The sequence below is a fragment of the Aedes albopictus genome, chromosome 3 (genome assembly GCF_035046485.1).
Source record: "Aedes albopictus strain Foshan chromosome 3, AalbF5, whole genome shotgun sequence".
Taxonomy (NCBI): Eukaryota; Metazoa; Arthropoda; class Insecta; order Diptera; family Culicidae; genus Aedes; species Aedes albopictus.
Genome location: NC_085138.1, coordinates 352,202,564 through 352,226,117, shown reverse-complemented (window position 1 = coordinate 352,226,117; position 23,554 = coordinate 352,202,564). Strand labels below are relative to the sequence as shown.

At 41.1% G+C, this 23,554-nt stretch overlaps 1 protein-coding gene across 1 annotated transcript in view; it reads right to left on the bottom strand.

Moving 5' to 3' along the window:
- LOC109408804 (cAMP-dependent protein kinase catalytic subunit PRKX) overlaps positions 1-23,554 on the bottom strand; it is a 310,362-nt gene that overhangs the window by 265,527 nt on the left and 21,281 nt on the right. The window contains exon 2 of the mRNA XM_062855277.1: positions 7,919-8,671. Coding sequence (XP_062711261.1) covers positions 7,919-8,175 — 257 coding nt within the window. The 5' untranslated portion in view covers positions 8,176-8,671. The remainder of the gene's footprint in view (positions 1-7,918; positions 8,672-23,554) is intronic.

Genomic DNA, 23,554 nt, shown 5'->3' with positions numbered 1-23,554 from the left:
ATATTCCTCTTTTCCTTTACAGAATTTTTTGTAGTGACCCTCCTGAGATTTTCTAAGACTTTCGCAGGATTACTCCCAGATTCTTCCTGGAAATGGTCTTTGAGTTCTGGATAATTCTTTTAGAATTCCTCTAATAGTTAATCATGGAGTTCGTAGAAACTTTTACTGCGCATAAATAACAACTTCAAATTTGATCCCTTCAAAATGGTTTACATTTCCAAGCATAAGTTTTCAAAATATCACAAAGCGCTCATTTTGTGAAAATACGCAAAATTTTTATTTCGAAATATTTTGCAAACGAACTGTTGTAGGTAAACAGTTTGTTCAGACAAGTTGTTTGTTTTGATAGGCTGAACATCCGTACGAAAAAACATATTTTTCTATATATTCACAATTTGAAATTCTTTCAAAATCTTTTTTTTAGAAGATGGGAGATTTGTGATAGTTTCGAAAATCTTGTGTATTATAGTTTAATTTCTTTACAAATTATATTTCAAGTTGGTGCTCTAGAAGCTCAGATACACAGCTCCAAACTTGAGCATTTTCTATGAAAATCGAGCAACGCGTACTTTATTCTGCACAGTACTGTTTTTTCTAAGAGTATTTTTCGGAAAATCTCCTGCCCGAAATAACCTACAAAGTTCATTGTAGGGAATTGAATTTCGAAACAAATTCCGCAATGACATATTGGGTCTCCAGTTAGCCTAGTGGTAAGGCTTTGGATCGCCAATCCGGAGACGGTGTGTTCGATTCCCGCTCTAGTCGGGAACTTTTCTCGACTTCCCTGGGCATAGTGTATCATTGTCCTTGCCTCACAATATACAAATTCACGCAATGGCAGGCAAAGAAAGCCCTTCAAATAAAAAGAAAATCGCGTTAAGTACTGTTCCTTTGAATTCCACTAAGAATATGCATCCTTTGACAGATACGTATTTCGACCTCAACTGTAAGGTCGTCTTCAGTGTCTTGTACTTGACTCTACTCAAGTCAAGTCAAGTACAAGACACTGGAGACGACCTTACAGTTGAGGTCAAAAAACGTATCTGTCAAAGGAAGCAAATTCTTAGTGGAATTCAAAGGAACAGTACTTAGGCGCCGTCCACAAATTACGTAACGCTCTAGGGGGAGGGGGGGAGTATGGCCGAGCGTTACGGTCCATGCAAAAAATTTTGAGTTTTCATACAAAAAAGCGTTACGGAGGGGGGAGGGGGGGTCTAAAAATCTCGATTTTAGCGTTACGTAATAAATGGATGTTGCCTTAACGCGATTTTCTTTTTATTTACAGATATTCCCCTAACAAGCCCAGGTTAATCATCATCAAAGCCCTTCAATTAATAACTGTGCAAGTGCTCAAAAGAACACTAAGTTGAAGATAAGGCAGGCCAAGTTCCAGTGGGAACGGAGAGCCACAAAGAAGAAGAAGAAGAAAAAATAATATTGGAGGAATCTCGAGATGTACTTTGTAAAAGAAATTCTGAGAAAAACTGGTACATCTCGGAAAAAAAGCTCTAGTAAGAAATATTTAAAAAAAATCATGGATTAACTCTGAAAATCTCTAAGAGAAACCCCGGCAGAAACTCCGGACGAAACCAGTGAAGAAATTCAAAAGAAATATCGGAAACTCTGGCAGAAATTCCAGGAACAACATTTAGAAGTTTTGAAAAAACGCCGAAAAAATCACGGGAGCAAATAAAAGAAAAACAAATTGGATGGGAACTAGGATGGAAACTTGAGAGAACTGGAGAAAGCCAGAAAAAAAATTGACAATCCTTCAGAAAAAAAACCTGAAGAGATTTCTGATAAAAAAAAACCGATTTAATCCACCTATGGTGAACACAACCCTTCTTACATTATTGAAACTATTGTTGTATTATTTGTATTTAACATATTTATTTTGTGTGATGGACCAAAAGTTCTAGAAAATATTGTGGATTTGGCATCTAGTGGATTGGTTTCCAAAATAGCATCATGGACCATGGACTAAACAACCAGAAATGCCAGACACCTTCTAGAATCTTGTGTGAAATTTTTTAAAAATAGCTTACATATTCTGGAATATTGTATCTTTTGTTAACTGCCAAAAGATCTTGAATCGATTAACAAATGAGTAAGAAAATCAGCGAGATACACTTTGTCTAATATCTCTTAATCAGTCGAATAAATTAGCTTCGAAGTACTTGGTATTCATGGTTATGGTGTAAAAAGGACAAAAATAATATATCTACTATGCTAATCAGTTTTGTAACTAGCTAGTTATTTTGGCTGTCCATTTCTTGCATTTTTCCCATAATATATAAATTCAAAGCTTTCATTTAACATATTGTTAGTTTTCATAGAATTCCTGTTTATTTGTAATTTAATATTTATAATTTTGTTGAAAACAATAACCTGCTAGTATACACTTTATATGAGGTCAGCATTATTTATTGAATAACAATTTCCCTTAGATTGGTCAAAAGCTCATACAAGATAACAAGTGAATATAATAAAAAAGGAATTTATTGAAATACACTTCGAAAGATATCTCAGTAACCGAATGTCGAATCGAAATAAACTTTCAGGGGCTTTTACAAGGATATTGTAGCTTTCATTTGGTGCTTAGAGAACCCAAATCGGTTGACAAACGACTGAGATATTTATTATGATACACTTGGTCAAAAATCTCTCAAAAAGCTATCCTGTATTACTTCCAAGTACTCTTCCAAGTAAGTCGGTTTTCCGAGCGGTATTCATACCCTTCTTATGGGTGTAAGAAGGGTAAAGAGAAGCACGAAATAACCTCTGCAACTTCACACCTGGCACGGAAAGATTTGTTTTGTAAGTTACATGATCTGGGCATCGGGCAGACGCCGATGTTCATACAAAATGGCAATACAAATTGAGTTGTTGTAAAACTATGTTTTTTTATGGATTGAGCTCAAATGTTGTCAAAGAACTACAAATACGCTAAATTTCATGTATACGAAATATCACAAAGGCTACATCTACAATGTTTCCATAGACGTCATTGGATTTTTATCACAAATAAAAAAAATATCTGGGTCTAAGCCCCCCTTAACTAAAACTAAACTAAAACCTGGCACCTTTAGAAAGTACTTTAAAATTTATGAAACTCTTCCGAAGATATCGAATGGCTGTAATCAAAAGTTTTACTGCAAAACCTAATGTCTGACTTTTTGTCTCTCTGGAAAGTGTACTGGAAAGGCTATCCCAAGTAACATTTTAAGTTTTGTTCGGCTCTACAAGAGATCTTCATGACCAATTTTATAAAACTTGCAATAAAACTGAATCATACATCAAAACCTCTTGATAACCTCTTTAAGAGCATCTTCCGGCTAAGTGGAACACTCTCGGGGTGGTTTTGCAAACCGCATTAAGAGTAGCAATAAACCCGTTTTAAAACCTAGTTGAAATATTTCCCATTCTCGATTGTTGTTGTTTTTTTTTTCAATGACAGCTCAAGATGCAGAGCAGCTTCTTCGATGGCACGTAAAGTTCAAGAGGATACATCATTCGTAAGTAGAAAGCGATTATTTCAAAGCAGTATTTTAGTAGTTATTGTGCTGGTAGGCTTATGCGCATTCGAATTTACCGTGAATATTGGGGTTGCAGAATCATAAAATTAATGCGCTTCGAAAATAGTGAATATTATCATCTTGAAATGAAATAAATTAATTTATGAATTTAGTAAAACTATCCCGAATCACAAGAAAACTCAGCAGAGAGAGTTTATTTATGTGAGCATGTTATGAGAATGGTTGCAAACTACGAATTCATTGCTAATTTAAGCAAAATTCATTCACGTAAGCTAATTCTTCAATATGGCGACGACCATAATCTGCGAAAATAAAACGAAAGCAAGTTTACTTTTATGATGACCGCAATAAACCTAGCAGTGTCGTAGTTTCTGCTTTTCCACCAAAAGATGTCGTTACTAATCGAACGGATCGCCATCTGTTGAGAGTTTTAACAGTATTATTGCGGTAATAATGATTGCCAGAAGGTTTACATATCGGAAAGTTTTGTTTACTCTTAAAATCTGTCTTTATGGATATCTTCAAGTATACTATAAAACATTTTATTAATGGTTTTCATAAAAGCAGTCATAAAACTGTGAGTTTTAATTATTGCTGTAATAAAACATTAATAAAAATCAAACAAAACCAATCAGCGATGGAATTGTTACTTGGGATATGTCCACTTCAAAAACGACTTTTTGTTAGGAGGCACGGAGGATCGAATCACATATCCTAAGCAGCACACAAGTCACAAAGTGTCCACAGCGCAGGTTTTTGGTTGTACAGGAGCTACATTCATGTCATTCTAAGTCAAAGGCAGAATAACTTGAAAATGACTCGTATCCAACCAAAAACCTGCGCTGTGGACACTTTTTATGACTTGTGTATTGCTTGGGATACCAATCAACGATGTCTTTGTGTGTATGTGTATGTATGTGTGTGGACAAAAAAACTAACATCACTTTTTGAACTAAACCTCAACCGATTTCTACGACCGATGGCTTATACAACGCGGAATCTCGTCCCTTTGTTCTGTATTAAAAATGGTTCGCATTTAGGTGTTCCGGGACCAGTACCCCAGGAAGGGGCCAGATATGAAAAGGCTACAAACCCATGCATGCGATACATCAAACCGCGACATTCTCGATAACCTGATTAACGGTAAGTAGAAAAATAATCTAAGACCATATCTGAACCGGTACTGTTCCGGAACCGGTTACGGGTGTCCCACCGGAGTTGTCAAATGTAAAAGTGTATCAAACCCATGCATTAAATTTCGAGTTTTTCGATAACCTGATGAACGGTTAGCAAGAAAATACTCTCAGACCACATTAGAAACTAACCGGCAGTGTTCCAATATCGGTTCCGGGTGTCCCGCTGGAAGTGGCCAAACATAAAAGTGAACATAACCATGCATGCGACACATCAAATAGCGGCTTTTTCGATATTAACCTCATGAACAGTAGGCAGGAAAATTTTCTTAGACTACATTGGAACCGATTGTGTTGCGGGACCGGTTCCAGGTCTCCCGCCAGAAGAGGCCAAATATAAAAGTAAACCAAACCCATAAATGCGACACATCAAATCGCTGCTCTTTAGGACACCTGCGACCGATTCTGGAACACTACTGGTAGTCTTAGATGTGGCCTGAACCTATTTTATTGCTGACCGTTCATCATGTTATCTTAGTTTAGCCGCTGTTTGATGTGCCGCATGCATTTTTTTTTATTTCTGTGTATTTTAGCATTGCTTATTCTACACTACCGTCTGCGTTTGGTTCCACGGTGTGCCAAAAACCGTTATTAACAAATAAAAAAGTCCACCCAAATGGCACCCAGCATTCGAAAGATATACTATTCTAGTATCTGCTCTGAAAATTTGAAAATCTTTCATCGAGGGAAACTAAAGTTTTTGTGATTTGAAGATTTTGAGCCATTTTTATAGGATTTTTTTATATGAGTGCATATGCACGCACGTGGTTCCCTTCTATATCTGACCACTTCTGGCGGGACACCCGGAACCGGCTCCGGAACAAAATCGGTTGTCCTAAATATGGTGAGAAACTATTTTCTTGCTAACCGTTAATCAATTGAAACCCAATTGCTACTTGGGTTTCCACTAACATAAAATTCTTCTTTCGACAACCGTGGAAATGCAGGGCTAATATCGGTCTCTAGTAACAACGGACGGCACCTTCCCTTCTACCGATTGACTTTTTAACTCTGTGGAGCCGAATTGTTTCGCCACTGTTGCCGCAACCTCACTGGCCTTGAACACGTTTTCATGCTTTTTTTCAACCCCGGGGTCAATATGACCCATCCGGCTTCAAAGGGTTAAACCTTAGAGAGGCTTTTCACGCACCTGCACGAATCGATTTTAATAGATGTTTTTTTATCTACTTGATATTTTTTTCTACTCTTCCTTCTGATGTGAGAAACCATTTTTTCATTATTAAATTTTCGACTAACTTTCTAATAAGGCTTATGAAAAAAATGAACACATGCAAATAAAAAATTATATCACGGAAACGGCTTTTTCGATCGGAAAGGTGCCTTCGGCAAAGTTGTAGATTAATATATGGCGGCTCTAAAAAAATACACATTGAAAAAAATATTTGTCTTTCTTCTAAAAAATCTAAATTTTGTTGCTTAAAAATTAAATATCTCAAAAAGCCATTTTTTACCTTCGTGTTTTTTTTTTTGCGAGAATAAAGTTCATTCTGTTGGCTAGGACCTGTAAAAATGTACATGGTAAAAAATGTACAAAAAAGTTATGACACTTTGAACATTTTCGGTAGTGTGTTCTTTGATAGTGTATGGCAAATTTCACGCAAACCCGATTTCAGGGTTGGCGGCACCCTCTCAGAATGCAATGGAATTTTGTAGGTATGAAAACTATTTCTTTTAAAGCAACTTTGTATACTTTTTTTAAATTTATTTAGATCAATTTTTTTTTGTCTTTTTTTTTGAGATTATTTAGATCAATATTTGAAAAGGGCTTAAGTTTTTGACCATTTTTTTTTAAATCAAGGTAACTCAAAATGTTGCCGAATTATTGCGAGAGGCCCTTTGAGTAGTCGCCGCACACGGTACGAGTTCAGCGTTTGCACATAGCTTTATACCATCTATTGAATAGGCAGAGAAGATGTCAACAATGAATCAGCATATAGCGTATAGCTGCACTTGAACACGTTTAGTATTACTGCTTTTTTATTTATTAGTTACTGCTTTATACATTGAATTTGTATTATGTACTAGAAAAATCACATGAAGTGACTCTTGAATTATGTTAAATTAAGGTTGGTACGTTACAATCAGATAAATGCCAATGATGTTATGAGTTAAGTAAGTGATGGATTAAAATGCATCTTTTCAGTTTATTTCTAAGCTAAAATTCACCGCACAGTTTAAGAACTACGTACACTTCGTTATTCGGTACTACTGAATTGCATATTAACATAAACGTGAGCACCTAATGTTTATGGTAAAACATGATATTGAACAGTTCATTTGTTTAGGTAACCTAGCTTCGTGACGAGGTCCATTTGGAACAGAACTGTGTAAGACGACTAAGAAGAAACTAATTTGTGAGTACATATAACTTGAGTTCTAACATTGCTCTAAAATAAACTATTTTTAGTCGAGTTTACGGACTACAGCCGAACTGCGAAACAGTTTTTTTCTTAACACAAAAATAACATGACCTACAAAAAAGTTATGTATGGGTGACTTTTAGAAAATTTAGAACAAGTCGTTTCCGTGATATTTTTTTTTATTTGCATATGTTCAATTTTTTTATGGACCCTATTTGAAAGTTAGTCGAGACTCGATAAAAAAATTTAATATGAAAAAAATGGTTATTTGTGTTGATTAGAACAGCTGTGCACAATTGTAAGCAAATCAAAAATGCACATTTAAAAATTTTGATGATCTTCGTGCTGCTTCGTGGAAAGCCTCTAGATCCAAATTGACGATACATCTAAGAATTGAACGGTCATTTCAGTAACAAATTTTGAAAACGACGTATAATCAATGCTACACCATATAATTATACGTCGTTTTCAAAATTTGTTACTGATTTATTCTCATTGCTCATGCTCAGTCATATTTAGGCTCGGCTGAATACTGTCGCACAATATTCGCCATTTTTTTTTAGAGACATGTATGATTTGTCCTTTGTTTTCCGTAGGGGAGAAACAAAAATAAACAATGAATCAGCTTATTTGAGTATCTTTATAACAGCTAGGTAATTAGTTATGATCACAACACATTCAATAGAATTCGAACATACGATTATGAAAGAGTAGGTACTAGTTGCTAAACAAGCTTCAGAAGCTCTATGTTTAGCCAACATATTAGCAATATTAGTCCTATTAAGATACCACCTGATAGCTTACTCACCTGAACCGTCGACTATCCTCCTCCTCTTCCTCTTCTTCCTCCTCCTCTTCTTCTTCGGCGCTGAAATCCGACTCTAGCGGATCCGTTGACTCGCCCGAATTGGTACTCGCCGAAGAAGCGTCGTTCAGACTAAGCTTCTTCAGCGAGCTGCTACAGGTGCTGCCACTGACGGGCGTAAAGGTGGCCGTGGCCGTCACCGGACTGGTGTCACTTCGGATGCGCAAGGTGTAGCTGGTCAGCAGCGGCGACGAAGACATTTTCCTACACTCCCTACACTCAACTCGACCGATCCTCACACTTGACCGCACTTCTCTCTATAGCTCACCAAACAACGATCGCGACCTTCGATCGAATCTCACACTTCTTTTTGCACTAATTTCCGCCCCCTCACGGTTTCAATACAGATTCACTTTCGTCCACAATTTCCGATTTCTTCAATTCTTCTTTCACTGCTGTGCGTGCGTAGGCCACACTTGATCACGCCGAGAAGATCGCTCGATCGGAGAAATGCTTCTGTACCATCGACACGGTCTTGCCCCTTATTATTTTTTTTTTTCAAAGCGGATGATCTTCTCGCGCGTCGTCGAACTGATTTTGGCACATCAACACAACTCACCGGCCGACGTCGTCGTCGTCGTCTTTCGCGCACTTCCTTTCTTCTGAGATTGCTGCTTATTGCTGTTCGATGGCCCGGGCGTTGTTCCTCCGATATGACGCGAACTCGCGCGCGCACTAGCACCGAGAGCGGGGAAGCTGCCAAAGAGATAAAAACAGTTTTTTTTTCTTCAGTACCATCATCATCATCATTGCCAATCAGTATGCTATATGGGAGGGGAGGATGTAATCGAGGTTTTTTCTTCACTGGCTACTCCGAATTCGCAGGTGAAGGTGCGAGACGCAAAATTTCAATATAAATCACTTGAATTGAGACGCTAATTACTAGCGATAATTTTTGTTGGGGCATTTCCAAGCGATTACTGAGTTTGCACTCCCTGGAATGCCAATGAAATGTCTGCATTTCCCTGAAACTCTGTGAGACCCCTGAAACCCTATGAAAACCATTTGAACCCCTTAAGGCCCCCTGAAATTGAGGGCTTTTTTCGCGCCATGATCCTAGTCCTTGGCCTCCTTGCGTAGGACAGCCGGGGACTGGGGCTGGCCATGAGGAGAGGGTCACCGATGTGGAACTTGCGGGGATAGCAAAGTCCCTTTGCGCAGGTAAGGCCCCAGGTCCGGATAGGGCTCCGAACCTCGCCTTAAAAGTAGCTATTACAGAGGCACTCGAGATATTCGGGTCTGTTATGCAGAAATGCCTACGCGCAGAAGCCAGCAGTGGCTTTACCAACGGAAGAGCAGCTTGGCGCAGCTACACTTGAAGATGGCTGGAGGGACATCCGACCCACCATAGGTAGTACCTCAGCTTCAGCACTAGGCTTCGCGACTCCAAATCACAGACGGCGAATAGGAACAGTTGAAAAACAAGAAGAATGCAGCATGGGCAAGAATACTGCAACACCGTACGAGAGCGAATGAGGCACATTACAAACAGGCGCGAAACAGCCAGAACTCAGTCTTCCGGATGAAGAAACGCCAGCAGGAAGAACGAGATCGCGAAGCGATGGAAGAGCTGTACCGCGCTAAGGACACACGAAAGTTCTACGAGAAGCTGAACCGCTCGCGCAGAGGCTTTGTGCCACACGCCGACATGTGCCGAGATAATCAAGGGAATATTCGCACGAGCGAGCGTGAGGTGGTCGTGAGGTGGCGGCAGCATTACGATAAGGATAAGCACCTTCATAGCGACGTTGTAAGTACCGAAGGTGGCGTGGTAACAGATCTAGGGGTGTGTGCACAGGACGAAAGACTTCCGGCCCCTGACCACCAAGAGATTGAGGAGGAGGTTGGCCGGTTGAAAAACAACCAAGCCGCTGGAGCAGATCAACTACCAAGCGAGCTTTTAAAATACGGTGGAGAAGCACTGGTGAGAGTGCCGAGGAGAGAACTACACTGGGTCATTACCAAGATTTGGGAGGAGGAAGTATTACCGGAAGAGTGGATGGAAGGTATCGTGTGTCCCATCTACAAAAAGGGCGACAAGTTGGATTGCGGGAACTACTGCACGATCACACTACTGAGCGCTGCCCACAAGATACTCTCTCAAATTTTATGCCGCCGTCTATCATCGATTGCAAGAGAGTTCGTGGGGTAATATCAGGCTGGATTCATGGGTGAACGCGCTACAACGGACCAGATGTTCGCCATCCGCCAGGTGTTGCAGAAATGCCGCGAATACAACGTGCCCAAACATCACTTGTTCATCGATTTCAAATCAGCGTATGATACAATCGATCGAGAACAGCTATGGCAGATCATGCACGAATACGGATTCACGGATAAACTGATACGATTGATCAAGGCGACGATGGATCGAGTGATATGTGCGTAGATCGAGTATCAGGGACACTCTCGAGTCACTTCGAATCTCGCAGAGGGTTACGGCAAGGTGATGGTATTTCGTGCTTTCTGTTCAACATTGCGTTAGAGGGTGTAATTAGGAGAGCGGGGAACGATTTTCACGAAGTCCGTTCAGCTCGTAAATTTAAGACGATGGCGGAAACATACATCCGACTAAAGAGTAAAGCCAGGCGAATCGAATTGGTTATTAATGTGTCGAAGACAAAGTACATTATGGCAAAGGGCTCCAGGGAGGAATCACCACGCCCGCCACCCCGAACTCATATCGACGGTGATGAAATCGAGGCGGTTGAAGAATTCGTGTACTTGGGCTCACTGGTGACCGCCGACAACGACACCTGCAGAGAAATTCAGAGGCGCATTGTGGCAGGAAATCGAGCTTATTTTGGACTCCGCAGAACTCTACGATCGAATAAAGTTCGCCGTAACACGAAGTTTATTATCTACAAAACGCTGATTAGACCGGTCGTCCTCTATGGGCACGAAACATGGACCCTACGTGCAGAGGACGGCGCGTTGGAGTTTCGAACGGAAGGTGGCACGATGGAAGACGGGACGTGGAGAAGGCGAATGAACCACGAGCTATCTCAGCTGTTTAGAGAACCAACCATCGACCACACTGCGAAAATTGGGAGGCTACGGTGGACGGATCACGTCATCAGCAACCCGACTAAAATGGTTCTCGAGAGTCCGACCGGTACAAGAAGACGTGGTGCGCAGCGAGCTAGGTGGGTCGACCAAGTGGAGGACGATCTGATCGGTAAGGTAAGGTAAGTATGCAGAAATGCCTGGACGAGGGAGTTTTCCCAAAAGTTTGGAAGAGGCAGAGCCTGGTTCTATTGCCAAAGGCGGGGAAACCACCCGAAGACACATCGGCTTATATGTAGACCAATATGCTTGATCCACACGACGGAGAAGGTGCTCAAAAAGATCATCCCCAATAGAATGTTAAGGCACACAGATGGTGTAAGTCTTCTTCTTTTGTTGGGTTCGAGGGACTTTAACCCGAAGGTCATTCGTCCCTCTCGATGGTGTAAGTGATCTCTCGAGCTACCACTTCGGCTTCCAGAAGCGCGGGGAGGTTTCTACGGTAGACGCTATCCTGTCGGTTACAAAATAAACCGGTGGTATAGCGCTCCAGCGCTGCAGAATAAGAAAAAGGGGATTCGCTACTGTGCCGTAGTGACTCTGGATGTAAGGAACGCGCTCAATAGCCCTAGTTGGCCGGCTGTTGCCGATGCGCTCCTGCGTCTGGGGATACCTGGGTGTGGGTACCTGTACAAGATTCTCGGAAGTTACTTCTAGAATCGAGTACTAGTTTACGACGCAGAGGTGGGGCTGGAAGGTTCCATCCTAGGTCCGGTGTTATGGAATGTCATATACGACGAGGTGTTGATGTTAGAGATCTCGGTGGGTGTGGAGATCATCGGCTTCTTTGACGACATTACGCTGGAAGTCCACGGTGAGCCGATCGAAGAAGTGAAGTTGACTACCACCCACTCGATCAAGGTTTTGGAGGCGTGGATGAGGTCCAGGAAACTGGAGTTGGCTCATCACAAAACTGAGGTGATGGTTGTGAAAAACCGGAAGTCGGAGCAGCAAGCGCTGATCAGTGTAGGCGATTACACTATCACGTCGAAGCGCAAACACTTGGGTGTGATGATCGACGAGAAGCTTACCTTCGGAAGCCACGTTGATTACGCCTGAGAGCCTCCACAGCTATAGTGGCACTGTCCCGGATGATGTTCAATAGCTCTGCGGTGTACGCCAATAAGCGCAAGCTTCTGGCTAGCGTCGCTACGTCCATACTAAGTATGTATGGCTTGTCATTATAGACACTATAGATTCCATAGACTCGCGGAGACATGGTTGAGCAATACGATTTTAGTGTGTTTTACCATGAATTTGGAGTGTACCAAGCAAATATGACGTCACGCAATCCATTGTCGCTATTGAAATCGTGACGTCATGCTCGTTTGGCTACAGTTGTCTACGTCTCCGCGAGTCTATGGAATCTATAGTGTCTATACTTGTCATGGGGCACGGCGCTAAATACCGAAAGCTACCATGGTAAGCTGTAAAGTACTTACAGGCTGATGTGCTTGAGGGTTGCGAGCGCGTACCGTACCGTGTCACACGACGTGTTCTGCGTCATCACTGGTATGGTGCCTATCGGCACCCGTATCAGGGAGGATACGGAGTGCTCCGAAATGCGTGGCAAAAGAGGTAAACGCAGGACTGCCAGGTTGATCTCCATAGTCAAATGGCAGCGCGCGTGGGACAGTTCCACCAAAGAAAGGTGGACCCATAGCCTGATTCCGAGCGTAGATAGTTGAATTAAGGCATCGTACACAAATTACGTAACGCCATAGGGGGAGGGGGGGAGTCTAGCTTAGCGTTACAAGCCATACAAAATATTTTTGGTTTTCATACAAAAAGCGTTACAAGGGGGAGGGGGGGAGTCTGAAATCGCCGATTTTAGCGTTACGTAATTTGTGTACCATGCCTAATAGGCGCCATGGGGAAGTTACATTCCACTTGACACAAGTCCTTTCAGGCCATGGTTGCTTCCGACAGTATCTACACCGTTTCGGGCATGCGGTTCTCCCGAATGTCCTGTTTGTGCTGGTTTAGATTAAACGGAGGAACACGTTTTGTTCGTGTACCCGCGTTTCCGCACAATGCGTGACCGCATGCACAACTCCGGACAATCTTGTCCGGAGGATGTGTAGGGATGAGTTTGGCTGGAATGCCGATTCAACGGCAATCACCCATATCGTCTGGGAGCTACAGAGGAAGTGGCGTGTGGACTCGGAGAATGGCTAGTCCAGATGCAGTACAAGAGGTGGTCCAGGGGTTCGAAGTCGGCTTCGTAGGTCATACCGGTGCACTGCGATCGAGATCGACCCTTACAGCGATTAAGTAACGAACCTCATGAGCTACACGAGCTTGTTGAATACCAGCCTTGAAAAGCATTGCCAAGTAGATAGCATCTATATAGATTTTGCGAAAGCTTTCGATAAAGTACCGCACGCCTTAACGCTGGAAAAGCTTGAGAAATACGGATTCCCTCAGTGGCTTATAGCTTGGTTACGTTCTTATCTAACTGGTAGATCCGCTTTCGTTAAACTGAACTCCGCGAAATCTGACATTTACACCACGCCTTCCGGAGTGCCTCAGGGAAGCCTTCTAGGCCCGTTAATATTCATCCTGTTTGTTAATGACCTCTGTCACCGTATAAGTTCTCACCGCCTTATGTTCGCAGACGACTTGAAAATGTATAGGATCATCAGTTCCGTCGTCGACTGCATTGCTCTGCAGCAGGACATTGATACCGTAGATAGCTGGTGTGTATCTAATGGTATGCTGTTGAACGCTGGGAAATGCAAAATAATAAGCTTCCGAAGATCTAGGCCTATAATTAGCTTCGAATACACCATAGACGGAGACGAAATTGAACGTGTTGAATCTATAAAAGATCTCGGAGTGATTATGGATTCAAAGCTAAAGTTCAACGAACATATATCTCTGACAACGGCTAAAGGTTTCTCGCTGCTACACAGTTAAAATAAAAATGTAAATTTAAGTTTATTTTCATGCACATATTTGGAGCACGAAAATAAACGCAAATTTCCATCGCGCTTGAAAATTACAACGCCTGAAATAGAAGACGATACGTGTAAATTTAAACGTCGTTGAAATTTGATTGAACCGCACCACGCGGTTGGTCCTTCTGTTTTGTTTCGTTTCTGACTGTTCCCACCATTCACTGCTGCTTATCTCACTCTGGTTTACCGAATGAAATCGGAAGAAAAACAAAACGTCTTATACCAGGAATAAAATGTATATATTTGCACTTATCAAGACAAGAACTAAATCATACACTATTTCATATAAGCTGATCGAAAGGGGAATGATTTCATAATGTCTTTTTGAGCGCTGCTTGCCGGGACGTGCGACCGATAAAAAAATATCACCAGGAGGTCCATCGCGGCCGCTGGGCTTGCTTGTGGGTTTCTGGAAAGCAGCAAATTCTAGATGAGGTTTCATGCATTTTTCACCGAGATAGAACTTACCTGCAACTATCTGCGTATGCACTTGCCTGTTGAAAGTATAAAACTCGAGCGCGAACTTTGAAAACAGCAATTGAGCAGCAATTAATTTGGAAAACAAATTTGATGAGGTGATGCCGGTGATACTGTGGAGAAACGCGTCGGCCATATTTATTGTCTGATAGAATAATGAACGATTTAATTTTACATGACGATGTAAATGTAAATGTTTATAAGTTTAAAAATAAATGTTCACCGATGGATTTTTGTAGAGGATGTTGAAAACTACACTGCGTAATAATATTATATAAATGGAACCGTATATTTGTGTGTTTTTTCATGCTCTTGATATGTGCATTGATTTACACAGAATTTTAAATCAAATTCTTGTTTCATGTCATGTAAAATTATTGCCTCAATGTTTTACATTCAGTTTAAATTTCAAATATATTTGCTGTGTAGGCTTTGTTCGTCGTAATGCCGCCGATTTTGATGACGTGTACGCTCTCAAAACCTTGTATAGCTGTTTTGTGCGTAGTGTACTCGAATATGCTGTGCCAGTTTGGGCACCATATCATGAAACTCAGATACAACGTTTAGAACGAGTTCAACGTAGTTTTTTGAGGTTTGCGCTAAGAAGGCTTCCATGGAATGACCCGCGGAGACTACCACAATACGAACAACGATGTCAGCTGATACGACTGGAAACTCTTCGTGAAAGACGTAAGTTCCTACAGATGATATTCGCATTCGATATTTTATGTGACCGTTTAGACTGTCCAGATCTTCTACATCAAGTCAATTTCTATGCTCCGGCTCGTCGTTTACGTCACCGACAATTGTTCTGGGTTGCTCGGCATTCCACAGCGTATGGTCAGCATCACCCGTTTGAGAGATGTGTTTGCTTATTAAACAGTGTACCGTGGTTTGATTTTAATTTAAGTAGAACGACTTTTAAAACTAGGATTAGGCAATTAATTTAAGTAACCAAACAATCTGTACAGCTATAGCTGAAGATGAAGTTAAATAAATAAATTAAATAAATAAATAAGTGGCCGCGGAGAGGAAGTCCCGGTAGCGTTGCTGTCGTGGCGTCGGTCTACTGGGTTGGAAAGAGGTCCCCGGTAAGGGCCGGTGCAGGTGGAGACCCTATCGTCAGAAACCTTCTGGTACAGCTGATAGGGCCTGAAAGGTAGTGATACCCTTGCCTTCAGCAGGTCAGACCTGTTTGAGCGTAGGCATTAGTTCTTGATGTCTGTAAAACAGTGGGTTGACCCTGCCCGCATTCCTAGGTCAAAGGGCATGGTGAGGACCACTCGGGAAACAGGCTAAGCGCCAGCATGCTACCGTGATGGACTCTCCAAAGCGAGTCATCGGTGTTCGTTGCTGAAGCAATATCATCTTGGTGGTTCCTGAGAGACGAGAGGTTTGGCTTTTACTTTTGTTGTACATATTTAGAAGATGGCCTTAACTCCACTACCCGGACCTTCATTTTCGGGTGTCTGTTGAGCAGATTTCCCCGCTATGGTTTAGAAGAAGAAAAGGGCTGCTTTTGCGAGTTTAAGTTTATGGAAAAACAACCAGATTATTCGACGCTCCAAAATCCAAATTTTCGACTCGAACGTGAAATCCCAAGCAACCAAAAGTTCGGATTCCACTTGAAGAACGAACTCAAAAGTTCAAGTTCGGTTCAATTCCGGTTTCGTTGAACTTAATTTTCCAAAAAGTTACTCTTGTATTGTTTATGAACTTGGAAGTACATGTACAAGCTTTTGACTTTCAAAACGACATTAAAGTCGAAAAAAGGTTCAAAAAGAACTTATGTTGAACTTTAAAACAGAGTTCCATCAAATATTAACCGAACTCATGTTGAACTTTTGCGTGCCTTTAAAATTCAAATATAGTTCATTTGGACATATTCCAACAACTTGAAATCATCCGTTCCGAACTTGTTTCGAACTTGTTTTGAACTTACTACTCAAAGTTCGGATAAATATTAACCGTACCAAAAGTGAACTTCACTTGAACTTCGGCGACAGCGGGGCCGGGGGAAGTTCTCATTCAATTAAATCGCTCGGAAATCGAGCCCAGCAGCCACAGCTTGTGTTAATTTCACAAGTACACTTTGTTCCACTATAATATTTCAACGTACTTACTTGTAATCAACGCAAAGGATCCGTATTGTGTGGCTCAAAGGCTTCCCCCGCAGCGGATAACTGTTCCCCCCAGGATGCCGCCGGGGTTTTTTTCGGCTGCGCACAAAAATTTTCCAGCTTTGCTGGGTATTTTCACACCCGTCTCACTTGTCGCTGCAGCGCACCGGTAATCGACGCAATCGTAGTCACTGGAAACCAAGCTGAAAACTTATAATCTTTTCTTAAAGTCGATGCACTGTCCCTAATTTATTGCTTTCCACTGCGAACCACAACAAATTGAAAATGTCAAATTGTGTAAGTTCACAAGAAGTTCCACGTGAACTTCTTTCGAACTTTCGACTTCAAAAAGTATTCCAAGTTCAGGGAAAGTTCACACGCGAACCTGATTGAGACCTACTATATCAGCACATTGAGTAAAATACCACTGTGGCTAACAACACATACATGGAGTAGTGGTTAGGCACCGGCTTTCAACGAGGAGAACCCGAGTTCAAATCTCAGTAAGTAAAAAACATCAAAAATTATTTCAAGGTATTAGACAATTTGGATTCCAACTGAACTAATGTTTCTTAATAATAAATTACTTTTGAGGACTAAACACATTTTTTTTTTCATTTTTTCGAAGTTTATTTTTAGGCTTAATAGCGTTCCTTTCAGCAACACAAGTGTACTTTTTGTGAACTCAAGTTCGGTTAATTACTTAAAAAGTGAGCTGAATAGAATGCTTTTCATCTTCCTTTGAATAGCTGATTAAGCCCATACATGCTATTTTATCCGAACTTTTGGTTGCTTGGGATCTTTGCTGCTGTACGCCAGTGAAACTTGGTGTGTATCAGTGGAGAACACTTAATCACTTAATGGCTGCCGGTCTGCATCAATAGATGCCTGCGATATATTATCCGTGCATGATGGCCTTACAATTGGATCTGCAACGTGGAGCTCCATCGTCGGAGTCATCAAAAATCGATAGAAACAGAAATTCAGGAGCGAAAGTGGAGGACGTCGGCCACACTCTCCACAGGGACGGGAACTAAATCTGCAAACAAGCATTATATTGGAACCAAACAGGACATCGCAGCAGAGGCAGACCCGGAGGCTAACGTCGGCGTAGCTTTACCGAGGAAATAAAAAAAATGAGCAGGCATTTTTCCTCGCCACAGGTCCAGACGATGCGCTGACTGGAAAGTGGAATTCGCTCAGCGTTTAAGTACAACAAATTTTCCAATAAACGCAGATCTTCGCAGTCACACGTTTGGCTTTTAACAAGACGCCAAAGGATGTAATCTGGAGCGATCTGGGTTCGCCGAACTCGATACTCACTCTAATTGACGCTCGTTTCAACCCGTGTACACTTGTCCGTCATATATTTTACGCCTCGTTTGAAACCACCATCAACAAGAACAAACGCGGCAGGCAGAACGTTTTCCAACCAGCAATGACGAAAGGAGAGGTACGCGATATAATAGTGTTGCGATTTTCAACCGAAAGTAAACATCAAACGCGTGCTTGAAACCGTCGTCGTCGTCCTCCTATCACGCTTGATATTCAGCGCTTGAACGCTCGGGACAGTTGCCGCCAAACGCCGCGCGCAACAAGTGGGTGATGGTCTGTTTTGAGGCGCTGTTTGAGCAAATCCTTGCCCGCGCGCTCGCTCGTGGGAAGAAAAGTGTATACGTATGCCCACATGCTTCCCAGTTTCAAGTATCCATAAAGCATATGAAAACGACCGCATGGAAATCTCTCGTCGCTGTTAGTCTACGGAATAACGATAACGGCCGGCGGCTGGCCGGCAGGTCATCATTTTCAATGTGAGTGACCTTCTAACTTCAAGATGATGATCTGGAAGCGCACACATTATGAAATCCTTCAGGTTGGATCAAGAAGTTGACAGGTTCAGCAGCTGGGGTTCTGAGTTTTGTCATTTTTTGAACGATCAGCAAGCGATTCTGGACATACTCAAAACCGTCAGTAACAAGCTCCTAGCCCATGCGAGTCTCGATAAAAACATTGGAGTTACCCCTCAAGAACACAGTGATTTTTTTCAAGCCCACATTCCCGTTAATTTGCGTACGATTTGAAAAATCGAGGTCTTATTCAAAATAATATAAGTTGAAAAACAATCTAAAAATAATTTAGTGGTATTTGTTCTCTTTTTTGAATAAAAAATTATAGGAAGATGCACATTCTCCTTTCTCATGAAGTGATAAAAATGGATGCACACATTGCATTAAATAGTATTGCAGAAAATTGAAGGAGTCAAAGAGTGGTTGTGGTCTTCCGACGACATGGAACAGGGTGAGATCATTCCGAGTTTTTTTTCTTTACATACTAGAAGAAGTTGGGGTAATTTCGCCAATGCGTTTTCGTGAGGACTCCTGGAGTTTGTAATACCTGCTAATTAATCTTGTAGCTCTGGTGCTGGCCTAATATTGAAGCGATAAAAATGTTAGAAGAAAGTGATTGCAGTTCACAACAATCATTGAGCAAATTTAAAATAATTGGCATAATTACGATTACTCCGCCGTAGATGGTACGCAACACCTTCCGTTCGAAAACTCCTAGGGCGCGTTGGTCCTCTGCACGTAGGGTCCGTAGGGTAATTCGCCAATTGTTGAACGGTTAGTACTGGCATTTGTGTTTTCGTTTGTTTTTCCGTGCATAATTTCACTTAAGTTGAAAAATATTCAGTAAACATCTAGATCCACTCATTCCTTATACTTCTCATTTAATTTGTATTCTCTTAAATTCCATTTCATAAGAGAAAATAGAACATTTGTATGGGAAGTCTGTAATCCAAATGTTGAACGCTTTCATAAGCTAGCTCATCCTAATGTTGGACGATTCTCGCCAATTGTTGAACGTTTCAAGCTTTGTTCGTAATTGATGACGTATAACCCGACATAAACCTATCATTGACCTGTTTTTATTTTGACCACCAAACCCAACATACACCCAACAGTTATCCGATGTGAGTCCGACAATGGTCCAACATTTGATAAAATTTGACCCGACATCCGATAATTTTTCACTCTGACGGATTTTTGCCGGGTTTTTCGTGTTTTGTTCCCAGTTCATTTGAGTAACAATTCATTCAAATGAGGGAGCTTCCATGAATTACGTCACGCAAAAATTGTCCATTTTATACCCCCTCCCCTCCCCATATGCCACACTTGTTGTATGAGACCTCTGATTTTTTTGTATGCGTCGTCACACTTTGCTGTACCCCCCCACCACCACTCCCCTCTCGAAGCGTGAAGTAATTTATGAACGTTCCCAAGGATTCGCTTCCCATTTGAAGAGAGCTCTACTGCCGTGAATCGCATATCAGTCCCATCTTTGCAGGATTTCCTATGCAAATGGGACAGATATGAGATTCCAGCAGTCTAGTCGACTGAAATCGTTTTAAACATAACTAAATGCAAAAAATGGCTGAAAAGATTTGACTACAAGCGAAAACGACTGAAGAAAAAAACGCCTTTGAAAGCCCCTGAAACACTCCTGGAAACCCATGGGAGCCAATCAACCCCCTAGTACACCCCTGGAACGACCCTGAAATCCTGTGAAAACCCGTGAATCGCTCCTGAACTCCCCTGCAATGCCCTGAAATACTCCTGGGACCACCTTAACATTCTGAATCCCTCTGGAACACCTCTGGAACGCGCTTGAAACCCATTGAAACCTCCTGAAGCCCTCTAGAGCACCCCTGGAACATCCCTGGAACGCTTTTGAAACCCCATGAAATGCATGGCTAGGTAAAGTGAAAAAAATATCTGGCGGTCATGTTAACATCGTAGGTTATGCCAGTGTTCAATAATTGGATCCTAGATACATGATGATAGTGTGATAAGAAAAATATTTTTTTCAAATGAAATTACAATGAAAATGTTATTTAAGGCAATGTTAAACTGTTAAGGGCATCCTTCCAGTTCTTGTAACTATGGTGTCACTTTGATATTTGTGGTCGATTTGCCAGCAAAGCTTATTTCGTAACAGCAATTTCTTAAAATTAATCTTAAGAATTGTGCAGTTTTCGTGTCATCAGCGGTACAAAATTTTCAATCGATATTTTTGACGTAACATATGTATGATTTTGAAACTTTATTGGAGCCATATAATGACACACATGTACACGCATCTAAATCATACGTTAACGTTGATGGAAAATTACTTAAGTTAAATTTATAATTACATTTTCAGAAACTGTTCAACATTTGGGTAGTGTTCAACAATTGGCGAATTATCCTAGGTAGTTAACCCTCCAGGACACGCGCCGTTGTAAAAAGTACAACACTATCAAAAAACTTCGCTCGTCCTATACAGCGTGAGCGTGGTGCAGTTTTGGGATCAAACAGGCGCGCGTCCTGAAAGGTTAACTTCGTGTGACGGCGAACTTTGTTCGATCGCAGAGTTCTACGGGGTCCGAAGTAAGCACGATTTCCTACCACAATGCGCCTCTGAATTTCTCTGCTGGTGTCGTTGTCGGCGGTCACCAGTGAGCCTAAGTACACGAATTCTTCAACCACCTCGATTGCATCACCGTCGATATAAATTCGGGGTTGTGGGCGCGATGAATCCTCCCTGGAGCCATCATGTACTCTGTCTTCGACACATTAATGATTCATCCGATTCACCTGGCTCCATCTTTAGTCGGATGTACGTTTCCGCCATCGTCTCAAATTTACGAGCAATAATATTAATATCATCAGCGAAACCAAGCAGCTGAACAGACTTCGTGAAAATAGGACAGATCGGTGAAGTACTAGATTTGTAGTAATGAGCTGAATTTTAGTATGGTGAGAAGGTCAATTCTCCGTTTCTGCAATAAAATAGTGCAAAAAGCGTGGGTATTATGATTCCTGGCCTAATTTAATGCTGTTTGAGCAAAACTTTGGGCAACAGTGTTGTTATTTTCTCCATTTGTTGCAACATAAACAACATTGTTTACCAAAGTTTTGCTCAAACAGCATCAAATTAGGCCAGGAATCATAATACCCGAGTAGAGGAAAAGAGCTCAATAATAGCATATTTTGATATGGAGATCAAAAAGTGATATGGGTTTGATTGACATAAGAGATAAAAGATCTAAAAATAAAATCAAAAATTTACTCCTGGAACATCATCATCAAATCATATTTAGATTTTGTAAGATCTAACCAATAGCAGCGAGCTATTCGTATGATCTTGAAATATCAAATTTTGATATTGTTCAGATGTTCCAGGAACATTTTTTAGATATTATTTTCAGATCTTTTATCTCTTATATCAATCAAACCAATATCATGTTTTGATCGTCAGTATTTTACCTCTACCCGGGTACCCACGCTTTTTGCACCATTTCATTGCAGAAACGGAGAATTGACCTTCTCACCATACTAAAATTCAGCTCATTACTACAAATCTAGTACTACACCGAACGTGACCCATTGTCACACTCGTGTTTAGCCCCGCTCTTCTTATTACACCTTCTAATGCAATGTTGAACAGCAAGCACGAAAGACCATCACCTTGTCGTAACCCTCTTCGAGATTCGAAGGGACTCGAGAGTGTCCCTGATACTCGAACTACACACATCACTCGATCCATCGTCGCCTGGATCAATCGTATCAGTTTATCCGGGAATCCGTATTCGTGCATAATCTGTCATAGCTTTTCTCGATCGATTGCATGATGCGGGCACGTTGTATTCGCGGCATTTCTGCAACACCTGGCGGATGGCGCGTTGTAGCGCGTTCACCTATGAATCCAGCCTGATATTGCCCCACAAACTCTCTTGCAATCGGTGATAGACGGTGGCATAAACTTTGAGAAAGTATCTTGTAGGCAGCGCTCAGTAGTGTGATAGTTCCCGCAATCCAACTTGTCGCCCTTTTTGTAGATGGGACACACGATACCTTCCATCTACTCCTCCGGTAACACTAGTTTACAAAATAAAACGAAAGTCGTGAACTTCTGTCAACGACCAAAATTTTTGAAGTACAATTTAGTGCTGATTTCGAAACCGCGCTTCAAAAAATTTTAAGTAGAGCAGTTTTTGAGTTTTAGCTCAATATCGAGTTATACAATTTTTTAAAATATGGAATTTACTAAAATTCAAATATCTTGCGTTTTGTTCAATTCAATTTTTTTTTTCATAAATTAAAAGCTGAATACAATACCATTCGATCATCTGAAAGCAGGATTTGCGTCAGATTGATGATATTCAAGATATTGGTGAGATTTTGGGACGAACTCCTTAAATTTTAGGAAAATTTCCAAAAATATTTGAAGAAATGTATTTTTTCCAATAAGAAAAAAAAAACAATCTAAAAATTCTTTCTTAACGTTTATTTGACATATCATATGTAGGCGAGTTACAGTAAAAAATTCAGATCAATCGGAGCATTGATTACCGAGAATGAGATGTGTGAAGTGAGCGACTTTGCTTAAAAATAGAACAAAAATCGATTTCAAATCATCAACCTTGTATGGAAAGTCGAAAAAATTTCCGCTCTACTGTATTTTTTTCCATCGCGTTTTCGAACTCATGGCATGATTCTACACCAAAAATGATCATCAGCTTACCGAGTTCAAAAATGCTGTAAACTAGTGTAATACTTCCTCCTCCCAAATCTTGGTAATGATCCAGTGTAGTGCTCTCACCAGTGCACAGAAAAAAATATGTAATTAAAATTCAGCGAGAAATCATGCACATAAAAGGAATGCTAGAGTTAGTGCACTTTTACATGAGATATAATGTAAAATTTCATTACCATCGTGTAAATTTCCGCCAACTATCGCGTAAACCATCATGGACACCAACCAGTTACGCGACTATTAGCGGAAATTTACACGAACGTAACGTAACTTTACATGATATCTCATGTAAATATGCACTAACTCTAGCATTCCCTTTATGTGCATGATTTTCGTTGAATTTTACATGAATATTTTTTTCTGTGTGCTTCTCCACCGTA